Raw genomic sequence first — 15,254 nt, 5'->3', positions numbered from 1 at the left:
AGTGCAATTTATTGTACGACTGTAATGAAAATGTACCACCACTTTAATTCAGCCACGTGATAAAAGTAACTGCTGGCTTTCCCTTGGGCAGAGGCGTATGGCTGAGATTCTGTACTAAGAAGCCATGAGCTATTAGCCAGGGCAACATACATTTCCAGCAGTGACCATTCTCCCAACATCTTTGACAAGACATTAAAACACTATCTGCAGCTGATTCGAGTCACCCCTGCTTTAAAGTGAATATGATTGTCCAATAAATGGGGGTTTCCAATTTATAAAAGAAAGCCCCTGTTGAGAATATTCTCATACTTCACATTTTCTCTCCACATTATGGAAGTACACGTTAAGGAATCATAATGAAACTCATAGAGAAGCAACATATGTATTCCATAAGGAGACTGAGTAGGGTCAAGGTGGGGTTGGTTGGTAGGACTGGGTAGCAGTTTGCCTCATAACTCAGAGGGCTGTGGGAAGTAGCACTGACTCATGTCCAGGCACTGTGCCACAGGGGTAGCATGATCAGGGCAATAAATGATGTAACTCCTAGAGAGGCTATAAATCCAGCTCTGTGAGCTCAAAAAGGGATCTGTCCTGTGTAACTCAAAGGGCCTGGCTGTTAGGGTGTCCAGTCATTCCAGTTTCCCAGGGACTGTCCTGGTCTTAGCACTGAGTCTCACATCTGGGACACCCCTCAGGGCCAGTTGGGATCACTGGTCACCCTGCACTGCAGATAGGAACAGAAGCAGGACTTCTCCCTTTCCTTCTTTGACATTAGATGCCAAGAATTCCAGGTTTAAAGCCCTTCAGATTTTCTCAATTTGAAAGGAATAGACGCTGAAAATCTTTAAGAGGCTTTCTGCTGATCTCAAGGGATATTTTCAGGTTACTGTGTGTCCATGTGATGTTCATGTATAAAATTGACACGATGTTTTCCAATTAAGTGGAATTACTCTGGAACTTCGATGGGGACATAAGTACTACTTACCCCAAAATTCCAGAGTAGTCCAGACTATCAGACTTGTGTCTGCATATGCAGTGAATATTTGAGGCAGTTCTCTGGATAATTTAAATTAAAAGAAGGTGTTGAGGAGAATAAGTTTCTTAGGTCAGCATTATCCTGATATTTTTAGTTAATTTTGAAATTTAGTTTAATATATATATTTTTTATTGGTTTCAGAGAGGAAGGAGAGGGAGAGAGAGGGAAACATCGATGATGAGAGAGAATCACTGATCGGCTGTCTCCTGCATGCCCCACACTGGGGATCGAGCCTGCAACCTGGGCATGTGCCCCAACCGGGAATCGAACCATGACCTTCTGGTTCATAGTCGACGCTCAACCATTGAGCCACACCTGCTGGGCGAAATTCAGTTTATATAATAGTTCTTCATTTTTTTGTTGTTTGTTTGTTTTTGTTAATCCTCACCCGAGGATATTTTTTCATTGATCTTTTAAAGAGAGTGGAAGGAAGAGAGAGGAAAAGACAGAGAGAAACATCGATGTGAGAGAAACACATTGATTGGTTGCCTCTTGCACATGCCCTGACCAGGGCCTGGGCTGGGGAGAATCCTGCAACCAAGGTATGTGTCCTTGACTAGAATCGAACCCAGAACCCTTTGGACCACAGGCCAATGCTCTATCCACTGAGCATACCAGCTAGGGCTCATTTCATTTTTTAAAGAAGTCATATGTCCTTAAGGTTTTTCTTCTCAAGAAGCAAGTCATATACATACTATACTTTCCAAATTGTGGATGACTGGTGAAGGGAGAGAGACTCCTTTTTAGCTTGGTGTTTTGAAAGGGTAACAGAAGGTCAGATTCTCTTTAGTGCAAATAACTTCATTCTGAGATATTTTCTTTCATTGGCTATTCTTGGTGCACTCACAGGGTTCTCTTTATCCCCAGGTCTTGGATTTGCACTTAGTTACTCTCCAGCTATTGCCATGGTTGGCAAGTATTTCAGCAGACGGAAAGCCCTTGCTTATGGGATCGCCATGTCGGGAAGTGGCATTGGAACCTTCATCCTGGCACCTGTGGTCCAGCTCCTTATTGAACAGTTTTCCTGGCGGGGAGCACTACTCATTCTTGGGGGCTTCGTTTTGAATCTTTGTGTTTGCGGTGCCTTGATGCGGCCAATTACTCTTAAAGAGTACCAAACAAGTCGAGAGCCGAACCATGTCTGCAGAACTCAGAAACAAGACTTTAAGCGGGCGTCTCCTTGTTCAACTTGGGCTAAAGAATGGGTGCAGACCTGCCTCTGTTGCTCCTTGCAGCAGGAGTACAGTTTCTTACTGATGTCAGACTTCGTTGTATTAGCCATCTCTGTTCTGTTTATGGCTTACGGCTGCAGCCCTCTCTTTGTGTACTTGGTGCCTTATGCTTTGAGTGTTGGAGTGAGTCACCAGCAAGCTGCTTTCCTTATGTCCATACTTGGGGTGATTGACATCGTTGGCAATGTCACATTTGGATGGCTAACCGACAGAAGGTAAAATTCATGAAAGCACAATTGGCTCCCCATCAGGGGACTCCACGTTGTGCTTTTCCCTCATCTCCTTTCCCTGTAGGATACCTAATGTTAACAAGTTTTCAATGCCTGAAGGCAGTATCTGAAGGGTCTTCTAGTCAGAGGTTGGCAAACTTTTTCTGTGAAGGGACAGATAATAAACATGTTTGGCTTTGTGGGTCATAATGATCACAACTACCCAACTCTGCTGTTGTAGCCCCAAAGCACCCATAGACAATACATGAACAAATGGAAGTGGCTGTGTTTCAGTAAGTCTTCATTTATGGACACTGCATTTTGAATTTTTCATGTAATTTTAATATGTCACAAATTATTGTTCTTTAGATTTTTTCCCTCCAACTATTCAAAAATGGGAAAACCATTCTCAGTTCATGGATAGTGCAAAAGCAAGTGGTGAGCTGGATTTGGCCATAGTTTGCCACCCCTGTTCTAGATGGTTTAGGATGGTGGGTATTTCGAATTTGCTGAACACTAGGGCAACTATAAGTTCTGGTGATAGATTTAATTCCATCCTAAGTCAAGTCAGTCCACGGATAAGACAACATATGGCTGGGTGTCGTGATTTTAGTTTCCTTTGAACCACTCCAGAGACTCGGTGGCAGTGGAGAGAGGAACAAAAGAATCCAGGCTAGGAAGGAGGACCAGGTGCACCTTATCTGAGGCCACACACTTATGTTTGACAGTGCAGAGAGCAAATACTTCCATTATGATTGTAGGCTTAGAAACCAAAGTTATAAGAAATCTACTGAGTAGTTTTTTCAGCTAATGCTTATCAGTTTGGATTGAAGCCAGCAAGCTGCTCATATTCTCCTAAATGATGGACTCTTCACACAGGAGCTATGACCTCGGAGAGCTGTCATCCTGTGGCTTCTCACACATTATGTCTTTGGTAATTAATCAGGATCCAACTGGCATTCTGCAGTGTTATGAATGTAATATTTAGGATTAATTCCACATTTTTAATGGTGAAGGTAGAGGGGGAGAGCAAGGAGTACCTGTCTTTATAATCAAATAACCCAACAAGAAGCAGCCTGACATAGGTCTGACAGCGGGGTCTCTTGTCTGAGATGCACCACACCGCAGTTCTTGTGCTGGCTCTGCCCCTTGTTATCACTGGGACCTAGGGAGAATCACCTAACCCTCAGGTCCGCAAGGTCTTCATCTGTAAAACGGGCTGGTGCAATATTTGCCTGTAAACCTCACAGCATTTTGGAGGCTCAAGTGAGACTATGGGTGGAAAAACATTTGTAAAGCATAAACTGCTGGTGTGATATTATAAATAGTGTTTGAAATAATTGGTATCATGGATGGGTTTGGAGCTACAGAGAGAAAATATTACCTCCACTGAGGCGGTCTTGAAATAAGACTTAGTCCTAGTACAAGACCTTCGTAGTCTCTGGCAAATCATTTTAATGTCTTCATATTATGGTTTTCTCTTTTGTGTAACCACTTGGATTATTTTTTGAGCATATACACTGAGTGGCCAGATTATTATGATCTCTGAACGCATAATAATCTGGCCACTGAGTGTATATCCTATATAATAAACGGCTAATATGCAAATTGTCCCCTCTACCAGGAGTTCGACCAGCAGGCAGGCCAGCCAACCGCCCATGTCCCCTCCCCCTGGCCAGGCTGGCCGGACCCCACCCATGCACGAATTCATACACCGGGCCTCTAACACACACACACACACACACACACACACACACACACTGAGTGGCCAGATTATTATGCGTTCAAAGATCATAATAATCTGACCACTCAGTGTATGTGTGGCAGATAGCCATGAGTAACATATCTGAAAGCATCTAATATGGTAGACTGCTAGAATATATTAGTATCTCGAAACGCTACAAGTTATTTTATTGCTATCCTTGGAGTAATCCTATGAGATAACTTTCCCTTTTTATAGCTAAAGAAATTGAGGTTAGAGTTAGGCAGTTAGTAGGTGACAGGACGGGATTCAAACTTCTTTCTAATTAGAGCATATATTATATTCTACCACACCATGCTCCCTAGAGAGGTAAATTCTTACATTTGCATATGCCAGAAGAAAAATAGGAATATGCCTAAAACTAATAAAAATAATATTGCATATCAACTGTAATTGAAAAATAAGATTTTTTAAAAAGGAAGATAAGAAGACAACATAGATAACACACAATGGGGAAGCCATCTCTATAAGGAACTGCCATGCTTACTGCTGTCTGGCCTGGTTCTGAAGCCCTTTGATAGAACCCGTGCATATGCACTCATTCTTATTCTTCAAATCCACAGGTGTCTGAAGAATTACCAGTATGTTTGCTACCTCTTTGCCGTGGGACTGGATGGGCTCTGCTATCTCTGCCTACCAATGCTTCAAAGTCTCCCACTGCTCGTGCCTTTTTCTTGTACTTTTGGCTACTTTGATGGTGCCTATGTGACCCTGATCCCAGTAGTGACTGCAGAAATAGTGGGGACCGCCTCTTTGTCATCAGCACTCGGTGTGGTGTACTTTCTTCATGCAGTGCCATACTTGGTGAGCCCACCCATTTCAGGTAAGTTTCTAGAGAGAACCCCCGAACACCTCTTCTCTTTGTTGTGTTGTTGTGAAAACAGTGAACTCACACACAGAAAATGAGGGTTGGAAGTAAGTTGGGGAAGAGTGAAAGAGAAAGGGATGTAAGAGCCACCAAAACATCACGATCTCACCTATATCCTTGTTTTATAATCTTCTAACCAAGTGGGGACCTTAGCCTCCTTGGAAAGACAACGTCCCAAATTAGGGTCTTGGTTCCATTCCATGTTAATGATGAGAGCAATGGAATGGAGCAGCCATTCAGACTTATACGTTAGGTTGGGCACATTCAGAGGGCAGTCTGGTGGGAGTACAGGGTTCTAATAGGAGATGGGTAGTGAGGCTGAAATGATAAGTCATAGTGAAGTGTCTTGAGTGCCAGCCGAAGGAGCCCTATATTCTTTAGAGACTATGCATAGTACTACAGTTTTTGTGCAAAGGGGCATAATAGTAAAGAGTATATTTTAGAAAATGTGATCTAGCAATTGATCTGGTCATTCAGGGGAGAAGCAGTTGGAATTCCATTCTAATAACTCAGGAGCAAATTGATAAAGGCCTAAACTATGGCTGATACAGCAGAATAAAAATAAGCTCTGGAAGCAAGGAGGAAGTTTTATAAAAAAAAAAAAAAAAACAAGAAGAAAAAACCCCAAATCAACTAAATTAAGCATATGAGGGTGAAGGAGAGAAAGACGTCCAAAATCACTTAGAAAACAATGGCACCGAAACCAGTTTGGCTCAGAGGATAGAGCGTCAGCTTGCGGACTGAGGGGTCTCGGGTTCGATTCCAGTCAAGGGCATTTACCTTGGTTGCGGGCACATCCCCAGTGGGGGGCGTGTAGGAGGCAGCTGATCAATGTTTCTCTCTCATCGATGTTTCTAACTCTCTATCCCTCTCCCTTCCTCTCCGTAAAAAATCAATAAAATATATTTTAAAAAAGAAAAGAAAACAATGGCATGGTTAAAAGTAATATGGAAGTTGGAGAAAGTGGCTTTGCCAGAAAACAATAATGAATTTAATGTTTAGACATATTGAGATATATGAAATACCCAATAAAATGACCAATAGAACTTTTTAGGGATGAAATCTGAGTTTTAGAGGGAGGATACAATTGGCATACAGATTTGGGATTCATCAGATAAAGTATCTAGAATGTTTTGCAAACTTTAAAATGCTAAAGAAATTTAAAGCATGATGAAATACTGAATTCAGTAAATACTTATTGCATGTGGACACCAGCCTTGTGCTTGGCACCGTTACTATAGCAGCAAATGCGTCAGAACCTGTCCCTCCTTCCTAGAGTATGTGGTCAAGACCAATTTCTCTTAGATTGAGGTCCTGGGACCACCTACAGTAGAATCCCCTGATGCCTTTGTTAAAAATGCAGATTTCTTGACCATCCATCCCTGTGATCTGAATCTTTGGGGGTGAGTGTCAGGAATCTAAATTCTCAGCCAGCTTTCTTGTGACACTTCATCTCACTTGATTGAGACGAACTGGTCCAGATTATTACCTGCCTAAATTAAAACCAAGAGAATGAAGGTCTCTGAAGATAGGCAAAAAAAAAAAAATGAGCCAAACATTTGCCTAGAAGCAAATAGGGGACTTTTTAAAAGAAGGCAGGATTTCTGCTTTCGCTGCTGTTGTGAGTAGTGTTTAGAGTTATTTTCAAACCCCAGCAAGTGCTTAAAAGCAGCAAACGAGAGGAAACTATGGCTGCTTGATGGCTGCAGATGAAAATTCCTGGTCAGTTTAAACTCTGTGATATAGGAGTATATGTTTAGTGTTTCCTGTATGAAAACTGCCCCCAAAATGTTCCTGCCTCCTCCTTTTTTAGCCGATTTTTGTTTGCTAACCTCTAGGCGCAGTGTAATTCTGTTAAAAAGTCATTGGACATGAAATGAAATTAGGATTCCTGGATCCTTTTGTCAATTAGGGCCTTTACTTGGCAAATCAGACACTGTACTTATTGCCAGGCATTAGAGGGTTAGGGTATGAGTCCTTATTGTAATACTTCTGTTATTTAATTAGCTTTAAAAGGACAACTCTCCACTCAGTTTCTTCTGTTTGGTGCAGAATGCACAAGCAAATCGCAAGATAACTAGAATATTTGAGAGTACTTTGGATTGCAGGAAAGTTTGTGGGGCTTATAACAATTTTTACATGCTATTTTTTAAAAATATATTTTTATTGATTTCAAAGAGGAAAGGATAGGAGAGAGAGAGAGAGATAGAAACATCAATGATGAGAGAGAATCATTGATCAGCTGCCTCCTGCAAGCCCCAAACTGGGGATCAAGCCCACAACCCTGGCATGTGCCCTGACCGGGAATTGAATCCTGATCTCCTGGTTCAAGCACTGAGCCATGCCGACTAATTTTACATGCCTTTTTTAACTAATGGATTTGAAGTGGGTGCGAGGAGACACTGTATGCTTCTCTGGTAGATTTTCTTAGTGTACAAGTAAAGTTTGGAGGAATTTAACTTTTTAATACAAAATAATTGCCCGCTAAAGTATAATTTTACCCCATTGATTCTCTGATCATTGTGGCTCATATTTTGCATAACATATGCCCTGGTTCTCCTCAAAATTTAGAGCTGGAATAAGTGATGAGTTTAACCTGTTGTAACAAGGGATAAGAGGGGGAAAAGCTGTGATAACAGAATTATGCCTTCTGAAATTTGCATTTGCAACTTCTAAAATGATCTAAAGTTCTGGTTTTCAAACTGGATGGAGTACAATGACTGAATCCCATTGACAATTTGGATTCTGCTTTATCCAGACACATGTATTGAAGACAGATGGACTATTGGTGCTGGGAATACTAATAGCATTTTATATGATTCTTTTCTCTTAATACCTTATCATTGATCCCAGCATCAATAATTTGAATGATGCTACTTTTATCATTCTACCATATTTCATGGGATTAATAATAATATGTAACATTTATTTTGTGGGTACAAAGAATATGACACTCTTCCAGGCACTTGACATAATAATAACAATCCATTTTAGAAGTTTCCCTAGAAAATATAATGCATTTTTCAGCCGCTGCACAATATTTTTAGGATGTTTGCTTTTTGTGTCAAGGTTATAATGGTGGTGTTAGCAATCTGTTGTTATTAGCCTTAAAAATTATTAGATTTCAGAGTAATTGAATTTTCAACTCAACAATATGATTTTGCTGTTGCTTGTTACAGGATGGCTAGTAGACACGACTGGCAGCTACACAGCCGCATTTCTTCTCTGTGGATTTTCAATGATATTTAGTTCTGTGTTGCTTGGCTTTGCTAGACTTGTGAAGAAGATGAAAAAACCCCAGCTGCGGACCCTTGCCAAAGAATCTGATGCCAAGCTGCAGCTATGGACCAACGGATCGGTGGCTTATTCTGTAGCAAGTGAATTAGATGTGAAAGACCGGGAATCTGTGGCTATTGCTGTGCCTGGTTACAACCCCACATGACCAATGGCCTTGAGCTTGGGAATCTGCAGGGCTGAGAGAGGTGGGACCACTGGAATGTACACGTTTCTAAAGCATTTTATTTTGGCAGAAGCATTGCCTTCCAAGGAAATAATTATTGTTGTTGTTTTTAACATATTTATAGGGGGAAATGGCAAGTAACAAAGCAAGCTGGACTGGCTCAGAGTTTCCTCATTTGGGATTTGCACTCACAATGCAACTCACATCTTTCAGGCAGTGAGCATCACCCCATAGAGAATGCTAGAACATAGCTGATATAATTAGCTGTAAGTAGGGGTAAATTCAGGGCATGAACAAGGTAGATGACACTGGACAGTAGCTTTGTCTCAAACTCGCTGGCCCTCCACCTTCCTTCTTCAGTGAGAAGGTGAAGAGAAGCATTGACATGTAGGTTTGTCTACTTTACACTGTGTGAAGGAAGGCATCGGCTTAGGTATGGTAGTGGAAGGTGAAGGTGCCAAACCTTTTTCATAGTGGAGCTCCTCATTAAGATTTTAAACAGGATTGTTAAAGAATACTCTAGATTCTTCAAGACAAGGATTGATACAGAATGAAAGCGACTGTCTTCCCCCGCCTCCACCCTTCTTACTCCTTCAGCTAGCCCTTGCCTTTGGCAACGGTGGGCACCACTTTGAGAATCCAAAGAATCATAGAATGCTGTGGTTGGAAATTATCTTAAAGGTGGCCGGTAAGCTCTTCTATTTGAATAGTGCACTGGAAACTGAAAGGGTTTTTTCCCAAAACTGTGTCCCAGACTCTCACCTTCGTTACTATCACATACAATACTTATTTTAATTTAGCAAAAGAACCAAGTTGCAAGGACAATTTCTACCTTTAATGTTAACACCAACACTTGGTGTGTGTTTTTTCTCTCCTTGGGAAAAAAAGCTCTTGTTTGTGAATTGCAGACACATTCCTGTTAGGAATGGAAAAATATTGGCAGTATTCCAACTGGCCAAGAATTGAACTTTTGAATCAGCAGGTTTCTGGTGAGAGTTTTCTTTTCAGATTGGACATGTAGGTTCATCATTGCCCAAAACAGGATTTGGGGGTTTTGCCTGAAAAATATTATTCTAGAGATATTCTGAAGGTGAGATTCCTTTCTTTCTGTGTTACTTCCTGCTCAATTGTCCACTATTTATCTCCTCATGGATACTCATTAGAAACTTAGTGGACATTTTTAGCTTGAATGAGAAGGAGTCAGGGGTTAACTTCAGCATCATAGCACTCTCGTAAATTATAACTTTGAACAGGGGAGAGGAAGAAGTTTAAGAAGGCTAGTGGTATGATATTTTATAATTCATAGAACACTTTAATTGACTGGATTAGAATAGTTTACTAATTTCCAAGTACTCTACTTTCCAACGGTTTGGGATAATTTCTGAGTCTCCAGATTGAAGAGGGAAGACCTGGGAGAGAAGAGATGGCTCCCAACCTGTCTCTAACCATTTTAAATACACAGGATGATAATCCTGAACCCCAAATTATGTTACACTTTTAAATAGGGGCACATTATACAATTGAAAGTGGATTTTAACTATTGAACACATTTCAGTCTGAACCTAAAGGAAATATTTTGACGCTGAAGGCCATTTAATCCACCATCCTCCAAGAGGCCTCACAAATGCCCTGCCAGAGGTACTGAGAGAGAAAAAACACAGCAATGAGGAAAATTTTAGATGAACTAAGCATGTTCAGCAAGTCTTTGCACATAACTGGATTATTTAATAAAACTACATATTAATGTATTGCTTTCAGAATGAAATACTGACTTGATTTGATGGGAGAAAACTGTAATATTTCATAGTTGTTTTTCAAAGAAATTTGAATGTTACTTGTTATCTTTTTACTTAGTGTGAGAATTTAGTTGTGAACTTTGTCACCTATTTTTTTTTTGAGTAATGTATTTTTCCTTTATTTTATTTTTCTATCACCATAAACCCTCTTCCACCCCCCTCCACAGTAACTGCACTGTTGTCTGTGTCCATAAGTTCTTTATCGTTTTTTCTTCTCTGTAATTTTAAAACAATATGGAAAATATCTATAAAAAGTCAAAGTTAAAAATGAAGTTACATGTGGTTAGAATAGCACTTTACACTAAATGTCATTTCTTGAACCTTCAAGTCTAAAGTTTTTTTGAAATATAAAACAGTTATTAATATTATTTTATATATATATATTTCCTAGAAGTGATCATAATAAAATTTTATTTCTCTGGTCCTGAAATATAATTTCTCTAAAGTATTATAAATATTCATGAAAAATGAGCATAGAGATCAGAGCTTTTAAAAATTTGTATAATATATTTGAGATATTTTGACTTTACATGCATACATTTCTATTTTATTTTCCTTTGGGGCGGAGGCAGCATTTTTAGAGAACCAGTAGGGAAATGTAGATCTTAGAGACTATCATTGTCATCTACACACAATTGTTTATTTCAAATGGAGGGATTCATGGAAATGATGTGTTTTGTGGAATGAAGGACAAAATTGTGGTGAGATGATGCCAGATCTTAAATATTTTTTTATGTCACTGCAAGCTATACTCTGAAATTGACTGAGTAGGAAAACAAAGAAAATTAAGTGATGTCAATACTTTTTCAAATTGTGATGTCGCTAATAGGTCAGAAATTTATGCTAATATTTTCTTATTTCAAAAGCTTAATAAAATGAGTTTATAGTCGTGTGTGGAAAAACATTTTCCCGCTACACAAGGGGATTGGATGGGATGGTGCGTGGGCCTGTCTTAATCACACTAAGATTTAGCTGGTATAAAAGATGTGGTAGCAATCAAACATTTTACAAAACCCCAAACCATTTATGAGTACTTCCAATGTATTAGCTACTGGGCTAAGCACTTCCTGTACATTGTCTTATTTAATCCCCACGAGAGCCTAAATTATCGCCATTCTATAGGTGTGGAAACTGAGGCCTCAGGGCCAGTACCTCGTGAAATCCTGCAAAACTAGGAAGCTGATGCTGGAGGCTGCCTCCTTCTCTCCTGCCCGCTCTGGTCATTTTCTTATGTGGACTTCAGAAGCCCTTTGGACACAGGCCCTCCCTTGGGCAGATAAAATCCTTTGGATTTTACTTGAATCTTCCAATTAGTATAGGTGGGAAGATTCTAGGTTGAAAATTTCCAAGAGTTCTCCCAAGAGTCTGGTTCCATCAAGACCACTTCTTCCAGGCTAAGTGATTTCATTGGTGCCTATTGATCCAGGTTTCTCTTTGGGAACGTTTGTGTGGGGGGAGTAGGGAGACAGTTGGGGAGCACACTTTGTCACAAAAGGGAGTTCTGCCTTCCACCTTACCGAAGTCAGCTTTCTCAGTCAGGAGCTGAGTTCTTTCTGAAGTGCCTGCACCATTGCCCAGTGACGATGAAGATGGTAATGTCAACTTGACTCTCACCTTCCTGGTCCCAATAGGTGTAATTCTGAAATTATTTATTGAAATGAAATAGAGTGAATTCAAGGACGATATCTGAGATTTTCTCCTCATACTTCAAAGTTTGAGGGTTTTTGTTTTTTTTTTAAAAAAAAAACCGTCTACCAAACAATAGATTTTTATACCTATTGCCAAAGCTGCTACCTGATTGAGGCCTGACTGTAAAAAACGATACAACTGTGTTCAGCCCAGACAGACAGGCTTAATTCGATAAGAGTGCCAGGGCTGGGAGCAGGACGCTGCTCACACTGGAGGCCTGAACATTGGGAAAAGATGGAGTGCGCGTGCCTCATGCGTGAAAAGATGGTGTTACAGGTATAGGCACCACACAAGCTGTTTTTACTTCACACAAAAACTTTAAGCTAGGATATGGCTAGGAGCAGAAGTCCCTGACTAGAGTCTTTTGCTCAGTCTTATGCTGGCCTCTAAATAATAGGGCATTACTGATAGGGCATTTCTCCCCATCCTCATCAACGCTCATTGACTTTTTAATAATAGCCATTCTGACAGGTGTGAAGTGATATCTCATTGTGGTTTTGATTTGCATTTCTCTGATGATTGATGATGTTGAGCAAGTTTTCTTTTCTTAAAGGGTCTAGTACTTCAGGAAAGCCTTTTCTTTCCTTTTCTTTATTGACATGTTATGTGGTACTGCCATCTGCTGGAATTAGTGAGACCACCTCCCAGAAGTTGGTGATGCCTCCAGCTGGATAAGGTCAGCCATAGAAGAAGCATTAAAGTTTGTTTTTTCCTACTCTTCTTATCCTCAGTCCTGCTCATTACCCATCCCACATTTACCTTCTTCCTCTTGTAAGTACAAATATAGGGATAAAGATGCTATGTGGTGTTTTTCAGTACTTTGGTTGCCCAGGTTATTTCTCTACGTGGAATATCAAAGTTAGTATGATGATGATTTTGATTGACTTGTCTATGAATAACCATTGGTAAAATTTTTTAGACCTCTGCCTTTCTTGGGAACCCATATTGCCATCTTGGGGTACATTCTTGGTCCCCAACTAATGTGTTAATTGATTTGAGTTGATAAAGGATTAAGTTAAAGTGTAACACAAAGGCCCTAACTGGTTTGGCTCAGTGGATAGAGCTTCGGCCTGCGGACTCAAGGGTTCCAGGTTCGATTCTGGTCAAGAGCATGTACCTTGGTTGCGGGCACATCCCCAGTAGGGAGTGTGCAGGAGGCAGCTAATCGATGTTTCTCTCTCATCGATGTTTCTAAATCTCTATCCCTCTCCCTCTCTGTAAAAAATCAATAAAATATATATATATATAAAAAAATAAAGTGTAACACAAAGAACTCAAACACATATCAGAATTCAAATTTTGAGAAATGTTGAAACAAAATGATATAGGAAAGTGTATTCTGTGTCAATTTGGAAGCATAACACATCATTCTTATTATACTTTACACAAATTATGACAGATTTAGTGATTGAATTTACTTTATTTTAAAAAAATATTTTTATTGATTTCAGAGAGGAAGGGAGAGGGAATGATAGAAACATCAATAATAAGAGAGAATAATTGATTGGCTGCCTCAAGCATGCTTCCTACAGGGGATTGAGCCTGCATCTCGGGTATGTGCCCTTGACTAGAATCAAACTTGGGACCCTTTAGTCTGCAGGCCAACACTCTATCCATTGAGCAAAACCAGCTAGGGCTGAATTTACTTTAATATGTGTATTTCCTGTGAAATTGTGAGGGGATGCTATTTATTTATAACAATTTCATTTAAAGGAGAGTATATCATGTTAAAAATGAAGGTGCCTTTTGTTGAACTAAGTAATTTGGTGAATTTGGTGGGTCATGGCTGAATGAGTATGAGGGTAAGAGTTAGAACTGAATTGCTCTATTTAAGGAAAATGGAGGATGTGTTTTTTATTTCAGAGGAAGAAGAGTAGAGATAGGAAAAGAGGTAAGGCTTAGAATCATGGGAAGAGGCAGGAACATCAAGAAATGTTTGAGGGTCTTTCCTTCTCACTCCATTCCTCTTTCCTTTCTCTCCCTTTCCTCTCCCTCCCTCTTTCTATGAGCATTCTCTCTCTTTCAAAAGAGAAACAGGAATTACCTAATATTAAGTTTTAAGTTGTAGACTCTTCTCACCTGAAATCTTAATAAAAGGTTTTTATACACAAATTACCTGTGATTTTTAAAAAATATATTTGTATTGATTTCAGAGAGAAAGGGAGAGGGAGAGATAGAAACATCAATGATGAGAGTAAATTGTTGATTGGCTGCCTCCTGCACAACCCCTACTGGGGTTGAGCCCACAACCTGGGCATGTGCCCTGACCAGGAATCGAATTGTGACCTCCTGGTTCATAGGTCAGCACTCAACCATTGAGCCATACCAGCTGAGCTATGATTTTTATTTTGGGTTTTGTTTTGATGTTTTGTTTGTTAGGTGCAATTGAAGTGTTAATGTGGTATGGAAAAGGGAAAGCATGTAAAGAGAGGTGAAGCTACTCTTAGGCTAAATTAATACTCAATGGAATTCGGAGCTCAGAGGCACTCTCTAAAATCCCTGACTTGGAGGTTCAAGGCAAACACAGGGGATGCTGAGGAAGGTGATCCCAGCCTACCTCTGGTTGTTACGTGTGTTACAGCACTCTCCACACTGGGTAAAGATCCTGATTCTGGTTGGTGTGTGTACAGCAGATGCATCCTACCTCCCCAGGACAAAGGCCTGGTGTCCTTGCTTCTAATTGTTTGCTGGTTCTTCAGCCTTCCAAAGTAGGTTTGATGAATACATTCCAAATTTCTGATTTCCAAAATCCAACTTTGAGACAAGCCTTTTCCTTAGATTGAGTCCCTTGATTTCTTGAACTACTCAAAGGAGACTATTCTAACTATCCAGGCCAGTGGAATCTCATTTCTTATAATCCACCAGTTATAAAAAGAGCATGCCACATTTTCACTTCTGTCATGTTCTTTAATCTCAACAATCTCAACAATAATCTCATGTTCTTTAATCTCACATTCTATAAAAGAACCATCCTTAGGCCTGCTTGTGTTATAATCACATCATGGCCAGATAAACTGTCAGTTAAAATTTAATTGGTATCACAAATATTACCAGGAGCCCAGTGCACAAATTCATGTACCTTGAAAGAACTGTGGGTTGCGAGGCTGTGGTAGGCACAGGGGTGGGTCTTGGTCCATCCTCCACGCCCCCACCTGGCCCCTCCTGCCGCAGCCCTGTCCCCCGCCTGCCAGCAGCCCCACTC

General features: G+C 40.2%; 1 protein-coding gene across 4 annotated transcripts in view; it reads left to right on the top strand.

Annotated features, from left to right (window-relative positions):
* The window catches only part of SLC16A12 (solute carrier family 16 member 12), a 60,344-nt gene extending 49,822 nt beyond the window's left edge, over positions 1-10,522 (top strand). For all 4 annotated transcript variants that reach the window (XM_079793145.1, XM_079793143.1, XM_079793142.1 and 1 more), the window contains 3 exons: positions 1,904-2,483; positions 4,803-5,062; positions 8,287-10,522. In XM_079793145.1, the coding sequence (XP_079649271.1) occupies positions 1,904-2,483; positions 4,803-5,062; positions 8,287-8,549 (1,103 nt within the window). In that variant the 3' untranslated portion in view covers positions 8,550-10,522. The remainder of the gene's footprint in view (positions 1-1,903; positions 2,484-4,802; positions 5,063-8,286) is intronic.
* Positions 10,523-15,254: the final 4,732 nt, after the last annotated feature.

This window comes from Cnephaeus nilssonii (assembly GCF_951640355.1).
Source record: "Cnephaeus nilssonii genome assembly, chromosome: 16".
Classification (NCBI taxonomy): domain Eukaryota; kingdom Metazoa; phylum Chordata; class Mammalia; order Chiroptera; family Vespertilionidae; genus Cnephaeus; species Cnephaeus nilssonii.
The sequence above is the reverse complement of the archived record's forward strand: the minus strand, read 5'-3'. Positions and strand labels throughout refer to the sequence as shown.